The 14,244-nt window shown below is 56.6% G+C and overlaps 3 protein-coding genes and 1 pseudogene across 3 annotated transcripts in view; 2 read left to right on the top strand and 2 right to left on the bottom strand.

The window, feature by feature from the left end:
- CLIC2 (chloride intracellular channel 2) overlaps window positions 1–6,770 on the bottom strand; it is a 37,188-nt gene extending 30,418 nt beyond the window's left edge. Inside the window, exon 1 of the mRNA XM_045068094.1 lies at window positions 6,668–6,770. Within this exon, the coding sequence (XP_044924029.1) occupies window positions 6,668–6,754 (87 nt within the window). The 5' untranslated portion in view covers window positions 6,755–6,770. The remainder of the gene's footprint in view (window positions 1–6,667) is intronic.
- On the top strand, window positions 5,273–5,627 carry LOC123388472 (annotated as a pseudogene).
- On the top strand, window positions 6,753–7,991 carry LOC106004362 (40-kDa huntingtin-associated protein). The gene has a single exon (XM_045068093.1). The coding sequence runs from the start codon at window positions 6,753–6,755 to the stop codon at window positions 7,881–7,883; it is 1,131 nt and encodes a 376-aa protein (XP_044924028.1). The 3' UTR covers window positions 7,884–7,991.
- Window positions 7,992–13,003: 5,012 nt separating this feature from the next.
- LOC123388498 (histone H2A-Bbd type 2/3-like) lies at window positions 13,004–13,442 on the bottom strand. Its single transcript, XM_045068216.1, has one exon. The coding sequence runs from the start codon at window positions 13,346–13,348 to the stop codon at window positions 13,004–13,006; it is 345 nt and encodes a 114-aa protein (XP_044924151.1). The 5' UTR covers window positions 13,349–13,442.
- Window positions 13,443–14,244: the final 802 nt, after the last annotated feature.

Below are 14,244 nucleotides of genomic sequence, written 5' to 3'. Positions count from 1 at the left end.
GAAAGAGGCAGACTAGTATCCGCAGAGCAGTTCATCGTATGCACTTGAATATGAAAATCCTTCTCTGCTAAGGTCACCCTTTGCTGAAAATTCACATGGGGCATGGATATCATCACATTTTCCCCTGCTCATTTAGAGATGCTTTTCCATATATGACTTCATCTCACTTCCTTGTCATCAATTTTATAATTGTATTCCTTAGAAGTCTCTGACCATCCAGGGGCACCTGGGTCACTTATTTAGTTAAGCATCTGATTCTTGATCTCAGTTCTGATCTCAGGGTTGTGAGTTTGGGCCTTGTGTTAGGCTCCACTTGGCACAGAGCCTAGTTAAAAAAATAAATATTCCTTGACCACCCAGCCAAACCACTGGCCACTGCCCATGAGTCAGTATATAAACACATCTGGCCTTTTCTCCTTCCAAGCAAAGTGAACGGCCAGGTGTACAGCTTTAAGCTCTGCCCACTGGGAGGATTTCCCATCATCACTGCCCTTCAGGAATATTCCAGAGAGGGGCTGTAGTGCTGCAGCTGCCTACCTATTGATGGCTCCTGCAGATCATACAAAACCTTTCGTACAGCAGGCCCAAGTCTTTTATTCCTTTGTCAACTGATGATAAGGAACTCCTGATAAAGCCATAGGTGAGGAGAGAGAAAATCATGTAGTAGAAGGGGGGACCAAGGGCATTTGGGTCACTTCTCTATTATCTGTGCCTTCACAGCCAGCTTTGGCCCCATCTCATATATATCACTTCCATTTGATGATGGAGTGCTGTTGTGCATGACTAACTTTACTAAAAAGAAAGGCTTGGTGTGTCAAAGGACACCCAGTTTATGATGGGCAGTTCAAACAGCATGGTAATTTGGTGGCCCATGGTTAGGCACTCAGTCTTTACCAAGGCTCAGTAAAAAACCAAAAACCATTTCTCAGAAGGAAAGTCATCATCTGCAAAGAGAGGCTGCAGATAAAAACAACTCTGTTCATAGCTTGATCTTGGACTTGTGGCCTCCAGAATTGTGAGAATATAAATTTCTGCTGTTTCAGTCATCCAATCTGTGGTATTTTGTTATGGTAACCCTAACTAAATAATGCATCTTCTATCCACTTCTAGGAACACTGTGATCAACTAACCAACCTAGATTTCCAAGAATCAGACTATTTTGATTGCTGTTTCATCTGCTGTCCATTATAGTAACCTATTTTGCCTTTGGCTATTGAGAGCCTGCCACCCCGGGGTCTATTTACTCCTATTGCATTTTGATTTCCCAATTCAGAGGCAGCAATTTACACTGTTAAGTCCTGGCCTACAGATACAAGTGTTCATGATAGCCCCTCAAATATACTGGGGCTCCCTTCACAATTTTATTTCCCACAGTCATGATGAAAGGTGTGTCCTCTAAATCTTCCAAAGGTGGATGAGTAGATGTTAAATGACAAATCCACACCATATTGCAAAGTCATTTAAGCTTCTGAATCCTTCCTTCTATAGTATACCAAGGCAGATATAATATTTCAGGTTAATTTACCATGGGTCACTTTTTGGCAAATAACCAAACAAAGTGCTAGAGCCCCCTTTTTTTTTTTTAATTCCACAAGCTGCAGTACTGAATACAGAATCACTGCCTAGTGGGCCCATATCAATGTGTTTGGCTTAATTCAACTTTATGTTTCTTCCACCATTACCCACAGTCTTTTTTTTTTTTTTTAAAGAGATTTTATTTATTTGACAGACAGAGATCACAAGTAGGCAGAGAGGCAGGCAGAGAGAAAGAGGGGAAAGCAGGCTCGCTGCCAAGCAGAGAGCCCCATGTGGGGCTTGATCCCAGGACCCTGAGATCATGACCTGAGCTGAAGACAGAGGCTTTAACCTACTGAGCCACCCAGGCTCCCCACCCACAGTCTTAATATCCATTCCCACACACACTCCCCAGATTTGTCTGTATAAATTAGAAAAATCAAGTAGTTCTTTGGAGTGTAGCACACCTCCTCATGGATCACACTTTGTGCCTCACCTGTAGGGCTTGCTGGGACTTGAGTGTAGTTATAGGTCTAGAAACCGAAAGGGGTGATGGAGGTCCTGTGATAAATGGCAGTGTTCTTGTAAGGCAAGTACCTCAAGAAAGGCTATTACACTTTTCCCCAGAGTGATGCAGGTTTAATCTCAGACAGGGGTAGAGAGGGTGTTTCTATTGGCAAGGAAGACATCCGAAACTAGGGGTTCAAAATCCCCAGCTTCGTCAAGGTTTTCCTATATACCTCCATTTCAATTTTTACCCACACTTTAACAGTTAACATTCTTCAAGTTTGGGAATTCAATTTTCATTGCAACACAGTCACTCCCAATATGAGTTGCTGGGTTTCGTTTTCAGTCACCTCTGTGGCTATGTGAAATAAAGTTCCCTTCAGCACAGATGGAGAAGCTTTCAGGTCAATTATGTGACACTTGAGTTGGGAATTTGAATTCCAGAGCTCATTCATTTATTACCCAGTTTGTCTACTTACTTTACACTGCCAACCCATTGTGTTCATTAGTTTGACAAAAATGTTCTAAATGTACATAGTCACCCAGAAACTTGCCTCTTATTAGTGTTTGATTACTAATATCCAGTGGTGATATTTTGTATATCTCTATTGGATATCATGTCATGGACCATCAGTGTTCTCTTTCCTACTTGCAATAGACTCATTAGTAACTTTAAACCTAATCAGACTTCAGAACCATTTACAGAAATGCCAGAACCAAATTAGAAAATTTATTCTTAAGATTATGTTGCTCTAGAGCCTCTCTTAGTACCAAAATCTGTATAACTCAAGATTCTTGAAAGACACTGAAACAATGGAATGTATGTTTGTGCATTTGTGTACAAAGAGAGAGAGAAAAAGAGACATTATGAGGAATTGGTTCATAGTATTGTGGAGGATGGCAAGCTCCAATTTTCAGGCTAGGCCACTATGCTAGAGACTTAGAAAAGGGTTGATGTTGCAGTTCAGGTCCAAAGAAAGCTGATAACAAAATCTTTTCTTTGCGGAAGGACAGTTTTTTCTAAGTAAGGCCTTCAACTGATCGGATGAGAATCACCAACTTTATGGGACATAATCTGTCTTACTGAAATGTTATTTATTTATTTATTCACATTTTATTGGCTACAGGGGAGAGGGTGAAATTCTACTAATTTAAATGTTAATCTCTACTAAAAATACTTCAGAAATACCTAGGAAAGTGTTTTACAAAATAACTGAGTACCATGGCATAGCAAAATCGACAGAAAAAGTTAACCAACAGAGTTCCCTAATATGGCAGTAAAGCACAGCCACAAAAGAGGAAGAGGAGGGAGGAGGAGGAGGAGGAGGAGGAGGAGGAGAGGAAGATGGGGAGGGTGTGAGGGAGGGGAGGAGGAGGGGGGAGAAGAAGAGGGGGATGAGAGAGGAGGGGGAGCAGGAAGAAAGAGAGGAGGGAAGGGGGAGGAGGAGGAGGAGGACTTGGGGAGGGGGAGAAGGAGGAACAGTGTAGGCCGGGAAAGGCCGGAAACCCCTGCCCCAGGACGGGAGAAGCCTTTGCCAGGCACCTGGGCGACAAGGGCGTCTTCTTCCGGACGCCCAAAGAACACTTTGAACTCAGCCACAAAGAGGCGGACAGAGCCGGGCCGAGCACGGGAGAGCCGACAGAACGTTCCTCCGAAGCGCGCGTTCAAGCGACCAGGAGGCCCATGGACAGCCGCTGCCCATCGGTGGCCGTTAGGGACGTGCACGTCCAAAGCCCTGGGAGGGGCGCCTGGGTGGCTCGGCGGGAGGAGCGTCTGGACTCTGGACCTCGGCTCAGGCCAGGCCTGTTCTCTGGGGTTGCGAGACCCAGGCCCGCCGCGTCAGGCTCCACGGTGGGCTCTGCGCCGGGCATGGAGCCTGCTTCAGCTTCTCCCCCTCTCTGTCGCCCTCTGCCCCTCCTCCGCTCCCTCTCTAAGGGCGGGGGCGGGGGGGGCGAGGTTGCCGTGAGATGCCACTTCGCCCCCCAGTAGGACGGCTCTTCTAGGCCCCAGAAAGACCAACCAAGCGGGAAATGACCAGTCTGGGCGAGGATGTGGAAGAAACTGGGACCCTGGCCCACTGCTCCTGGGATGGGGGGAGTGGTCCGGCTGCGGCGGGGAAGGTAGCCAGGGAATGACCCTAGGACCCCGCGAGCCCGCTCCTAGCTCCACAGGGCACGGCACGGGAAACAGGAGCTCAGACAGAACCTTGTAGGCGACCGTCCACTGCGGCGCAGTTCCCACGGGCCCGGAGGTGGACATCACCGCCAGGCCTGTCCGCTGAGGACCAGAGTCCACGACTCGTGGTCTCTCCGTGCTGTGGCCTCCTGTCCACAGCCATCAGAAGACACCAAGTGGGGGAGGAAGGGGGGTGCCGTGGGGAGCGTCTGCCCGCCAGCTGCGGGGCTTCCTTTTGGGGGCGGGGCCCACGCTGTGGAGCGAGATAGGGGTGACGGTCGCCCCTCACGTCGAGGGTCTGCTTGGGGCCACGAGGTCCTCCCCCGTCTGGGGTCTCTTGGGTAGGACGTCCCAGTGGGGCGGAAGGTGAGCCTCCATCTCCTCCGCGAGGCGTCGTGGGGGGTCGTGGGGGGGGGGGGGGGGGGGGGGGCAGGCTCCCACTCGCGCCATTTTTCGGCGGGCCCGAGCTCCCGGCAGGGGCCGATGGGAAAGCGGTGACCTCACCGGATCTACGTGTCCCGAAGTGTGTGGCCCCGGACCAATGATGGGGGTCGGTCCGTGGTCGCTAGGAGACGGCGGCGTAAGGGTCCGAGTCACGAGTCCCAACCCGGTGGTTGGAGATGTTGGGACTCGCTGAGCCCCGCCGAGCCCCGCTGAGCCCCGCCGATCTCCGCCGAGCGCCGCCGAGCCCCGCCGAAAGCCGCTGAGCCTCGCCGAAGCCGCTGAGCCTCGCCGAAGCCCGCTGAGCCCCCGCCGAGCCCCGCCGAAGCCGCTGAGCCCCGCCGAGCCCCGCCGAAGCCCCGCCGAGAGCGCCGCCCTGAGCCCCGCCGAAGCCGCTGAGCCTCGCCGAAGCCGCCCCGACTCCCCCGCCGAGCCCCGCCGAAGCCGCTGAGCCCCGCCGAAGCCGCTGAGCCCCGCCGAGCCCCGCCGAAGCCGCTGAGCCCCGCTCCGAGCCCCGCCGCCGAAGCCGCTGAGCCCCCCCCTTATCCCGCCGCCGAGCCCCGCCGAAACCCCGCAGAAGCACCGCCCACACCTAGGCCCGTCGCCGAGCCCGAGCGCAGCCGAGGCCCAGCCATGCCGGCCAAGAGGAGCCGTCGAGGGTCGTCCGGAGGCCAGAGGCAGGCCCGCTCCCCGCACCGCCCGAGCCGAGCTGTCGTTCTCCGTGAGCCAACGTGGAGCGCCTCCTGCGCGAGGGCCGCTACGCCCGGCGCGGCCTGGGCTCGTCCGCGCCGGTCTTCCTAGCGGCCGTCATCCAGTACCTGACGGCCACGGTCCTGGAGCTGGCGGGGGCAACGAGGGCCCGGAAACTGCGGGCAGGACGCGCATCACCCCGGAGCTCGTGGACATGGCGGTCCACAACAACGCGCTGCTCAGCCGCTTCTTCGAGTCCACCACCACCATCTCCCAGGTGGCCCCGCCCCATGACTAGCTGCCGCCCCCACGCCACCCCGGCCGCTCGGCCGCCCGCCCCGCCCCAGCCGGGCCTGCTCCCCGCTGCGGCGGCCCGGGGGGAGGGCTGGGGCCTCGGGCCCCAGCGCCTCGAAGTCCCCCCAAGGGGCTCAAGAAACCCGTGTGTCCAAGCAATAAAAGCCAAGGAAAGAAACCTGCGCGCCTGTGTGTGTGTTCGCGCGTGCGGGCGCTTCTTTCGGTCTTCGGTCACTCGGTGGGCCACGTGCTTCGGGGATGTCCCCCGAAGGACAGACCCCCAGGCAGGGGGGTGGGGGGGGGGGGGTCGGAAGAGCCGTTTCTCTCAGGGACGGTGCACGGGCGTGGCCCCGGGTGGGACAGGCTGGATGGGGGTGCGGGGGGGGGCGCTGGCGCCCCCGAGACCCCCACATGAGTGCCGAGCAAGCCAGAGCCCGGGACCATCCCGGGAAGGACGGGGTTCCTGGGGCCGCAGCTCAAGACCAGGACCGCGGCGTCGTGGAGGGGACAACGTGCCAGGGCGACCCCCCGGGGATGGGGCCGAAGGGTGGACACACCTGTCGGCGTGGACTCTGGTAGGGCAGGGGCTTGGTCCGGAAGGTTGAGGAGGGACGGTGCAGGGGTGACGGGCGGGGAGGGGGTGGGTTGGCCACCGCGAAGCGTGCAGACTTGGCGGGGGTGGACACACTTGGGGCGGCGGGCGGGGAGCAGGGACTCGGCCCTCGCGAACCATGCGGACTTGGCCTTCGGGCCACGTGGCGCCGCGGGCTTGAGTTCTGCTCGGCTTCCGTTTAGGGACGCTAGGGGACGCCCGTGCTAGCAACCCGGGCCAGCAGGCTGTCGCCTGGCAACAGCCGGCCCCTGGCCAGGCCCCGCCCCAGGACTGACGATTTGCATAGACAACGCCCCCCCCCCCCCCCCCCCCCGTGAGGCCTCTCTGGCGGCCGATCCCGCGCTTTTCCTAGCGCCGGCGCGGCAGGGCGGCGCGCGCGCACGCGCGGTTTAGTGCGGCCTCCTCCCCCACCCCCCGCACCCCCGCCTCACCTCGACCGAGCGAGCGGCTCGCAGGGCACGTCGCCTCCAGGCGCCGCCGCGCCCCACCGACTGCGTCAGAGAGCAGGCGACGAACATGGCGGCGTCCGCGGCCGGCCTGGGCGGCGGCGCGGGCCCCGGGCCCGAGGCTGGGGACTTCCTGGCCCGCTACCGCCAGGTGTCCAACAAGCTGAAGAAGCGGTTCCTGCGGAAGCCGAACGTGGCGGAGGCGGGCGAGCAGTTTGGCCAGTTGGGCCGCGAGCTGCGTGCCCAGGAGTGCCTGCCCTACGCGGCCTGGTGCCAGCTGGCCGTGGCGCGCTGCCAGCAGGCGCTCTTCCACGGGCCCGGGGAGGCGCTGGCGCTGACCGAGGCCGCCCGACTCTTTCTGCGGCAGGAGCGCGACGCGCGCCAGCGGCTCGTCTGCCCGGCCGCCTACGGGGAGCCGCTGCAGGCCGCAGCCAGCGCTCTGGGCGCCGCCGTGCGCCTGCACCTCGAGCTGGGCCAGCCGGCCGCCGCCGCCGCCCTCTGCCTCGAGCTGGCCGCCGCCCTGCGCGACCTGGGCCAGCCGGCCGCCGCCGCCGGCCACTTCCAGCGCGCCGCCCAGCTGCAGCTCCCGCAGCTGCCCCTGGCCGCGCTGCAGGCGCTCGGCGACGCCGCCTCCTGCCAGCTGCTGGCGCGCGACTACAACGGCGCCCTGGCCGTCTTCACGCGCATGCAGCGCCTGGCGCGGGAGCACGGCAGCCACCCGGTGCAGCCGCCGCCGCCGCCCCCGCCGCCGCCGCCGCCCCCGGGGCAGCAGGCGGGCCCCGGCGCCGCCTTGGCCGTGCCCGCCGCGCTGCTCCCTCCCAGCGCCGCCTCCGCGCCCGGCGCTTCCTCTCCCGCCACGCTCGGAGCCTTCGCGGACGTGTTGGTCCGCTGCGAGGTGTCCCGCGTGCTGCTGCTGCTGCTCCTGCAACCGCCGCCCGCCAAGCTGCTGCCGGAGCATGCCCACACCCTGGAGAAGTACTCCTGGGAGGCTTTCGACAGCCACGGGCAGGAGAGCGGGGGCCAGCTTCCCGAGGAGCTGTTCCTGCTGCTCCAGTCCTTGGTCATGGCTACCCACGAAAAGGACACGGAAGCCGTCAAGTCGCTGCAGGTGGAGATGTGGCCGCTCTTGACTGCTGAGCAGAATCACCTCCTTCACCTCGTCCTGCAAGAAGCCGTCTCCCCCTCGGGACAGGGCATCTGATGAATCACTTCGACCAAGGGACTTTGGGCTCGTGGCAGAACTTCGTGCATCTGCCCTGGCCTTTGGGCCGAGGGGCGGGGCGGGGGGGGGGGGGGGGGGGGGGCGGGGGGGAAGGGAAGGGGGTCCGAATAAAAGACAGGAATCCTCGCAGTTCTGCCTTGCTCTTACTCCGCTTGCCTCCTGAGGCTTTAAGTTGATTACAAGTTACCTGTGGTCCCAGAACTTACTGCCGAGACGGTGGGAGGGAAACCACGTGGCAGGATCCATGGAGGACATGGCTCTCTTCCCCCAGACTGCCCACAGACAAATAAGAACCCCCTGGGTCGCCTGGGTGGCTCAGCTGCTTAGGCGACTGCCTTCGGCTCGGGTCATGATCCCGGGATCGAGTCCTGGGATCGAGCGCCGCATCCGGCTCCCACCTCTGCGGGGAGTCTGCTTCGCCCTCTGACCTTCTCCCCTCTCATGCCTGCACACTCTCTTTCTCGCTCAAGCAAATAAACAAAAAATCTTTACCAAAAACCAACCAACCAACAACAACAAACAACAAAAAAAAAACCAAACCAAAAAACAAGTCAGAACCCCCTTTATCCCTTACCTCTTCTTCCACCTGACGCCCCGCCCCCTACATCTTTGTTGCAAAGTGAGGACTGGATTTTGCACAGCGCCCAGTACGTAAGCTATAGGATTTTTTTTTTTTTTTTAAATCGTGATTGGATTTCTTAGCACAGATCAGTGTCAATCCAAGTGGCCAACCAAGTTCTTTGTTTCGTCCGCCCCACACCTATTCTTCGGGATGATTTGACGCCCTAAGCGGTTGTGGCTACGGCCCCAGGTCCATAAGAAAGCCCTTCGGATGCTCCTAGCGTGGGGTTTAGCTTTCCTTCCATCTGTAACATGGGAACAGCTTCTCCACATAATCAGGAAGCAGAAAGGAGAAAAACAGGTGGCTGTCTTTCAGGTCCATGAGCTAGTCATCCCTTTGACACAGACAGTGTGTGTTAGTCCTCAGGCCGTGCCAGCCCAGGAGTCTACAGAGACCCTCTGCCACGTGGACCTCTCAGCTGCAAGGCCGCTGGGTCCCGTGCAAGGGGCGGGGGCGCGTTCTAACACAGGTGGGCCCGATGTGCCTTGGAATTCACCGTTCCGGTTCTAGGTTCTAGCCCCAGAGGTATGCCTAGCCCACGGGACGACTTTTATTTGTAGTAGGGATCTCTCTGCAACTCTGCCTTAACACAAATGTGTAAAATCAGCATGGTTCTTTCGTATCGCGTGCACGTGCCTATGCCGGACCGCGTCTTTGTTTCCCAAGAGCAGGACAGCAACCCGTTTCAAAGTACTACATTTACAAAGATTCTTGGTCCGCACGTTACACGCAAGTAAAATTTACTTTTTTCCTTGACATCCTGAAACTTAAATACTATGATGTAAAGTTAAGAATACTTAAATACTGGGTGCCTTGGTGGCTCAATCAGTTAAGCGGCTGCCTTTGGCTCAGGTTATGATCTCAGGGTCCTGGGATAGAGTCCCACATTGGGCTCTCTGCTCAGTGGAGAGCCTGCTTCCACTCTCCCTCTACCTGCTGCTCTGCCTACTTGTCCTCTCTCTCTCTGTCAAATAAATAAAATCTTTAAGAAAAAAGAATACTTAAATACTATGATATAAATTCAGTGTTCCCTATATTATATAATAAGAGGATAAAAGAGGGAAGAAAACAGATTTTTTTAAAAGATTATTTATTTATTTGACAGACAGAGATCACAAGTAGGCAGAGGCAGGCAGAGACAGAGGAAGGGTAGCAGGCTCCCTGCTGAGTAGAGAGCCCAATTCGGGGCTCGATCTCAGGACCCTGAGATCATAACCCGAGCAGAAGGCAGAGGCCTTAACCCTCTGAGCCACCCAGGTGCCCCGAAAACAGATACTTTATGCACGCAAACTGAAAAACATACCGATAATAAATGAAGGAAAAAATGCTCATGTCAATTACAATCCCTGTTTCTGTAACTGATCACATAGCCATAGCTGGTATTCATAATCCTGCACAATTACACTTTAAAAAAATTTATTTATTTATTTGACAGACAGATATCACAAGGCAGAGAGACAGGCGGGGGATAGGGGAAGCAGGCACCCCGTCAAGCAGAGAGCCCGATGTGGGGCTCAATCCCAGGACCCTGGGATCATGACCTGAGCCGAAAGCAGATGCTTTAACCCACTGAGCAACCCAGGCACCCCCACAATTACACTTTTATGATGTTTCTAAAATAGTCAAATTCATAGAATCAGAGAGTGCAATGGTAGTTGCCAGGGCCTGAGGGGAGGACAAAATAGAAAGTCACTAATCAATGGGCATAAAGTTTCAAATAAGCAATACTAATAAGTTCTAGAGACTTGACAAACAACATTGTACCTATAGTCCACAATAATGTATACTAAAAAAAGTATTAAGAGAATAGATCTCATTTTAAGTGTTATTAAAATAGAATAAGATTTTTAAAAGAGATGCTCTTCAAATATAAAAACAGAAAAATCAAAAGTGAAAGGATGTATAAATATATGCCATAAAGAGAGAAGGCATAGGGAAGCTGGAATGGTTCTTCTTCTTTTTTTTTTAAATGATTTTATTTATTTATTTGACAGAGATTTAAGTAGGCAGAAAGGCAGGCAGAGAGAGAGGAGGAAGCAGGCTCCCTGCTGAGCAGAGAGCCCGATGAGGGGCTCCATCCCAAGACCGTGAGATCATGACCTGAGCAGAAGTAGAGGCTTAATCCACTGAACCACCTAGGCACTCCAGGAATGGTTATTTAGATATCAGAAAAATTATAATCATGCTGGATATTTTAACATCACTCTCTTGGAAAACTGAAATGTGCTCAATATCTTTCATCATTAGTTAATTATAAATTATTATTTTTTAAAAGATTTTATTTATTTATTTGACAGACAGAGAGAATAAGTAGGCAGAACAACAGGGAGAGGGAGAAGCAGGCTCCCCACTGAGCAGGACCATGGGTAGGATGACCTGAGCTGAAGACAGATGCTCCGCCTACTGAGCCACACAGGTGCCCCAGTTAGCTGCAAATTACAACAACAGTGAAGTATGCCTATATAGCCACTCAATGTAGAATGGTTAAGAGATTATGCTGAGTGAAATAAGTCAAGCAGGGAGAGTCAATTATCATATGGTTTCAGTTATTTGTGAAGCATAACAAATAGCATGGAGGACATGGGGAGTTAGAGAGGAGAAGGGAGTTGGGGGAAATTGGAAGGGGAGGTGAACCATGAGAGACTATGGACTCTGAAAAACAATCTGAGGGGTTTGAAGGGGCGGGGGGGGGGTGGGAGGTTGGGGTACCAGGTGGTGGGTATTATAGAGGGAACGGATTGCATGCAAATACTGTTTTGCATGCAATACTGTTTTTCTAAAAATAAATAAACTGAAAAAATTTTAAAAAAATACAGAGTTTAGACACTGGAGTCAGACTACCTGGGTTTGAATCATGGCTATGCCATTTATTAGCACTATACCTTGGGAAAGTGATTTATTTCCTGTAATTCAGTATTCTTATCTGTAAAATGAGCTAGATCACTGTGAAGATTAAATAAATTAATATTTGTAAACAACAACAACAAAAACAAATGACAGTACAGACAAAAGGTTGATATCCAGGATCTGTAAAGAACTCCTCAAGCTCAACACACACAAAACAGATAATCATGTCGAAAAATGGGCAGAAGACATGAACAGACACTTCTCCAATGAAGACATACAAATGGCTAACAGACACATAAAAAAAAGTTCATCATCATTAGCCATCAGGGAGTTTCAAATCCAAACCACATTGACATAAGACCTCACAGAAATTAGAATGGCCAAAATTAACAAGACAATAAACAACATGTGTTGGAGAGGATGTAGAGAAAGGGGAATCTTTCTTAAATAAATAAGTAAATTCTTATTTTAGCACTATATTTTTATAATTTTAAAATAATAATACACACATGTATGCATATAATACTTTATATATTTAATTGCTCCTTAATTCTTCTAATCATGATCTAAACTGGAGGACAGGTGTTATGTCGTCATTATAACAGTCTATGAACATACCACACTGAACACTCAGTCTCATCTGCTCTTATTATAACAATGAAGAAATTAAAGTTTCAGTAAAACACCTGCCGCGCCGGCGCTAGGAAAAGCGCGGGATCGGCCTCCAGAGGCCTCACGGGGGGGGGGGGGCTTTGTCTATGCAAATCGTCAGTCCTGGGGCGGGGCCTGGCCAGGGGCCGGCTGTTGCCAGGCGACAGCCTGCTGGCCCGGGTTGCTAGCACGGGCGTCCCCTAGCGTCCCTAAACGGAAGCCGAGCAGAACTCAAGCCGCGGCGCCACGTGGCCCGAAGGCCAAGTCCGCATGGTTCGCGAGGGCCGAGTCCCTGCTCCCCGCCCGCCGCCCCAAGTGTGTCCACCCCGCCAAGTCTGCACGCTTCGCGGTGGCCAACCCACCCCCTCCCCGCCCGTCACCCCTGCACCGTCCCTCCTCAACCTTCCGGACCAAGCCCCTGCCCTACCAGAGTCCACGCCGACAGGTGTGTCCACCCTTCGGCCCCATCCCCGGGGGGTCGCCCTGGCACGTTGTCCCCTCCACGACGCCGCGGTCCTGGTCTTGAGCTGCGGCCCCAGGAACCCCGTCCTTCCCGGGATGGTCCCGGGCTCTGGCTTGCTCGGCACTCATGTGGGGGTCTCGGGGGCGCCAGCGCCCCCCCCCGCACCCCCATCCAGCCTGTCCCACCCGGGGCCACGCCCGTGCACCGTCCCTGAGAGAAACGGCTCTTCCGAACCCCCCCACCCCCCTGCCTGGGGGTCTGTCCTTCGGGGGACATCCCCGAAGCACGTGGCCCACCGAGTGACCGAAGCGCCCGCACGCGCGAACACACACACAGGCGCGCAGGTTTCTTTCCTTGGCTTTTATTGCTTGGACACACGGGTTTCTTGAGCCCCTTGGGGGGACTTCGAGGCGCTGGGCCCGAGGCCCCAGCCCGCCCCGGGCCGCCGCAGCGGGGAGCAGGCCCGGCTGGGGCGGGCGGGGGCCGAGCGGGCGGCCGGGTGGCGTGGGGCGGCAGCTAGTCATGGGGCGGGGCCACCTGGGAGATGGTGGTGGACTCGAAGAAGCGGCTGAGCAGCAGCGCGTTGTTGTGGACCGCCATGTCCACGAGCTCCGGGGTGATGCGCGTCCTGCCGCAGTTCCGGGCCTCGTTGCCCGCCAGCTCCAGGACCGTGGCCGTCAGGTACTGGATGACGGCCGCTAGGAAGACCGGCGCGGACGAGCCCAGGCGCCGGGCGTAGCGGCCCTCGCGCAGGAGGCGCTCCACGTGGCTCACGGAGAACGACAGCTCGGCTCGGGCGGTGCGGGAGCGGGCCTGCCTCTGGCCTCCGGACGACCCTCGACGGCTCCTCTTGGCCGGCATGCTGGGCCTCGGCTGCGCTCGGGCTCGGCGACGGGCCTAGGTGGGCGGTGCTCTGCGGGGTTCGGCGGGGCTCGGCGGGGCTCAGCGGCTTCGGCGGGGCTCGGCGGGGCTCAGCGGCTTCGGCGGGGCTCGGCGGGGCTCAGCGGCTTCGGCGGGGCTCAGCGGCTTCGGCGGGGCTCGGCGGCTTCGGCGAGGCTCAGCGGCTTCGGCGGGGCTCGGCGGCGCTCGGCGGGGCTCAGCGGGGCTCGGCGGGGCTCAGCGGCTTCGGCGGGGCTCGGCGGGGGCTCAGCGGCTTCGGCGAGGCTCAGCGGCTTCGGCGAGGCTCAGCGGCTTCGGCGGGGCTCGGCGGCGCTCGGCGGAGATCGGCGGGGCTCAGCGGGGCTCGGCGGGGCTCAGCGAGTCCCAACATCTCCAACCACCGGGTTGGGACTCGTGACTCGGACCCTTACGCCGCCGTCTCCTAGCGACCACGGACCGACCCCCATCATTGGTCCGGGGCCACACACTTCGGGACACGTAGATCCGGTGAGGTCACCGCTTTCCCATCGGCCCCTGCCGGGAGCTCGGGCCCGCCGAAAAATGGCGCGAGTGGGAGCCTGCCCCCCACCCGCCCCTCCCCCCCACGACCCCCCACGACGCCTCGCGGAGGAGATGGAGGCTCACCTTCCGCCCCACTGGGACGTCCTACCCAAGAGACCCCAGACGGGGGAGGACCTCGTGGCCCCAAGCAGACCCTCGACGTGAGGGGCGACCGTCACCCCTATCTCGCTCCACAGCGTGGGCCCCGCCCCCAAAAGGAAGCCCCGCAGCTGGCGGGCAGACGCTCCCCACGGCACCCCCCTTCCTCCCCCACTTGGTGTCTTCTGATGGCTGTGGACAGGAGGCCACAGCACGGA

This window comes from Mustela putorius, unplaced genomic scaffold, assembly GCF_011764305.1.
Source record: "Mustela putorius furo isolate JIRA1106 unplaced genomic scaffold, ASM1176430v1.1 tig00003899_pilon_pilon_pilon, whole genome shotgun sequence".
Lineage (NCBI taxonomy): Eukaryota > Metazoa > Chordata > Mammalia > Carnivora > Mustelidae > Mustela > Mustela putorius.
This window is presented reverse-complemented; position numbering and strand designations above follow the sequence as displayed.

Excerpts from the sequence above, each read along its gene's own strand:
- LOC106004362 (XM_045068093.1), top strand. The coding sequence starts at position 6,753 with ATGGCGGCGTCCGCGGCCGGCCTGGGCGGCGGCGCGGGCCCCGGGCCC.
- LOC123388498 (XM_045068216.1), bottom strand. The coding sequence starts at position 13,348 with ATGCCGGCCAAGAGGAGCCGTCGAGGGTCGTCCGGAGGCCAGAGGCAG.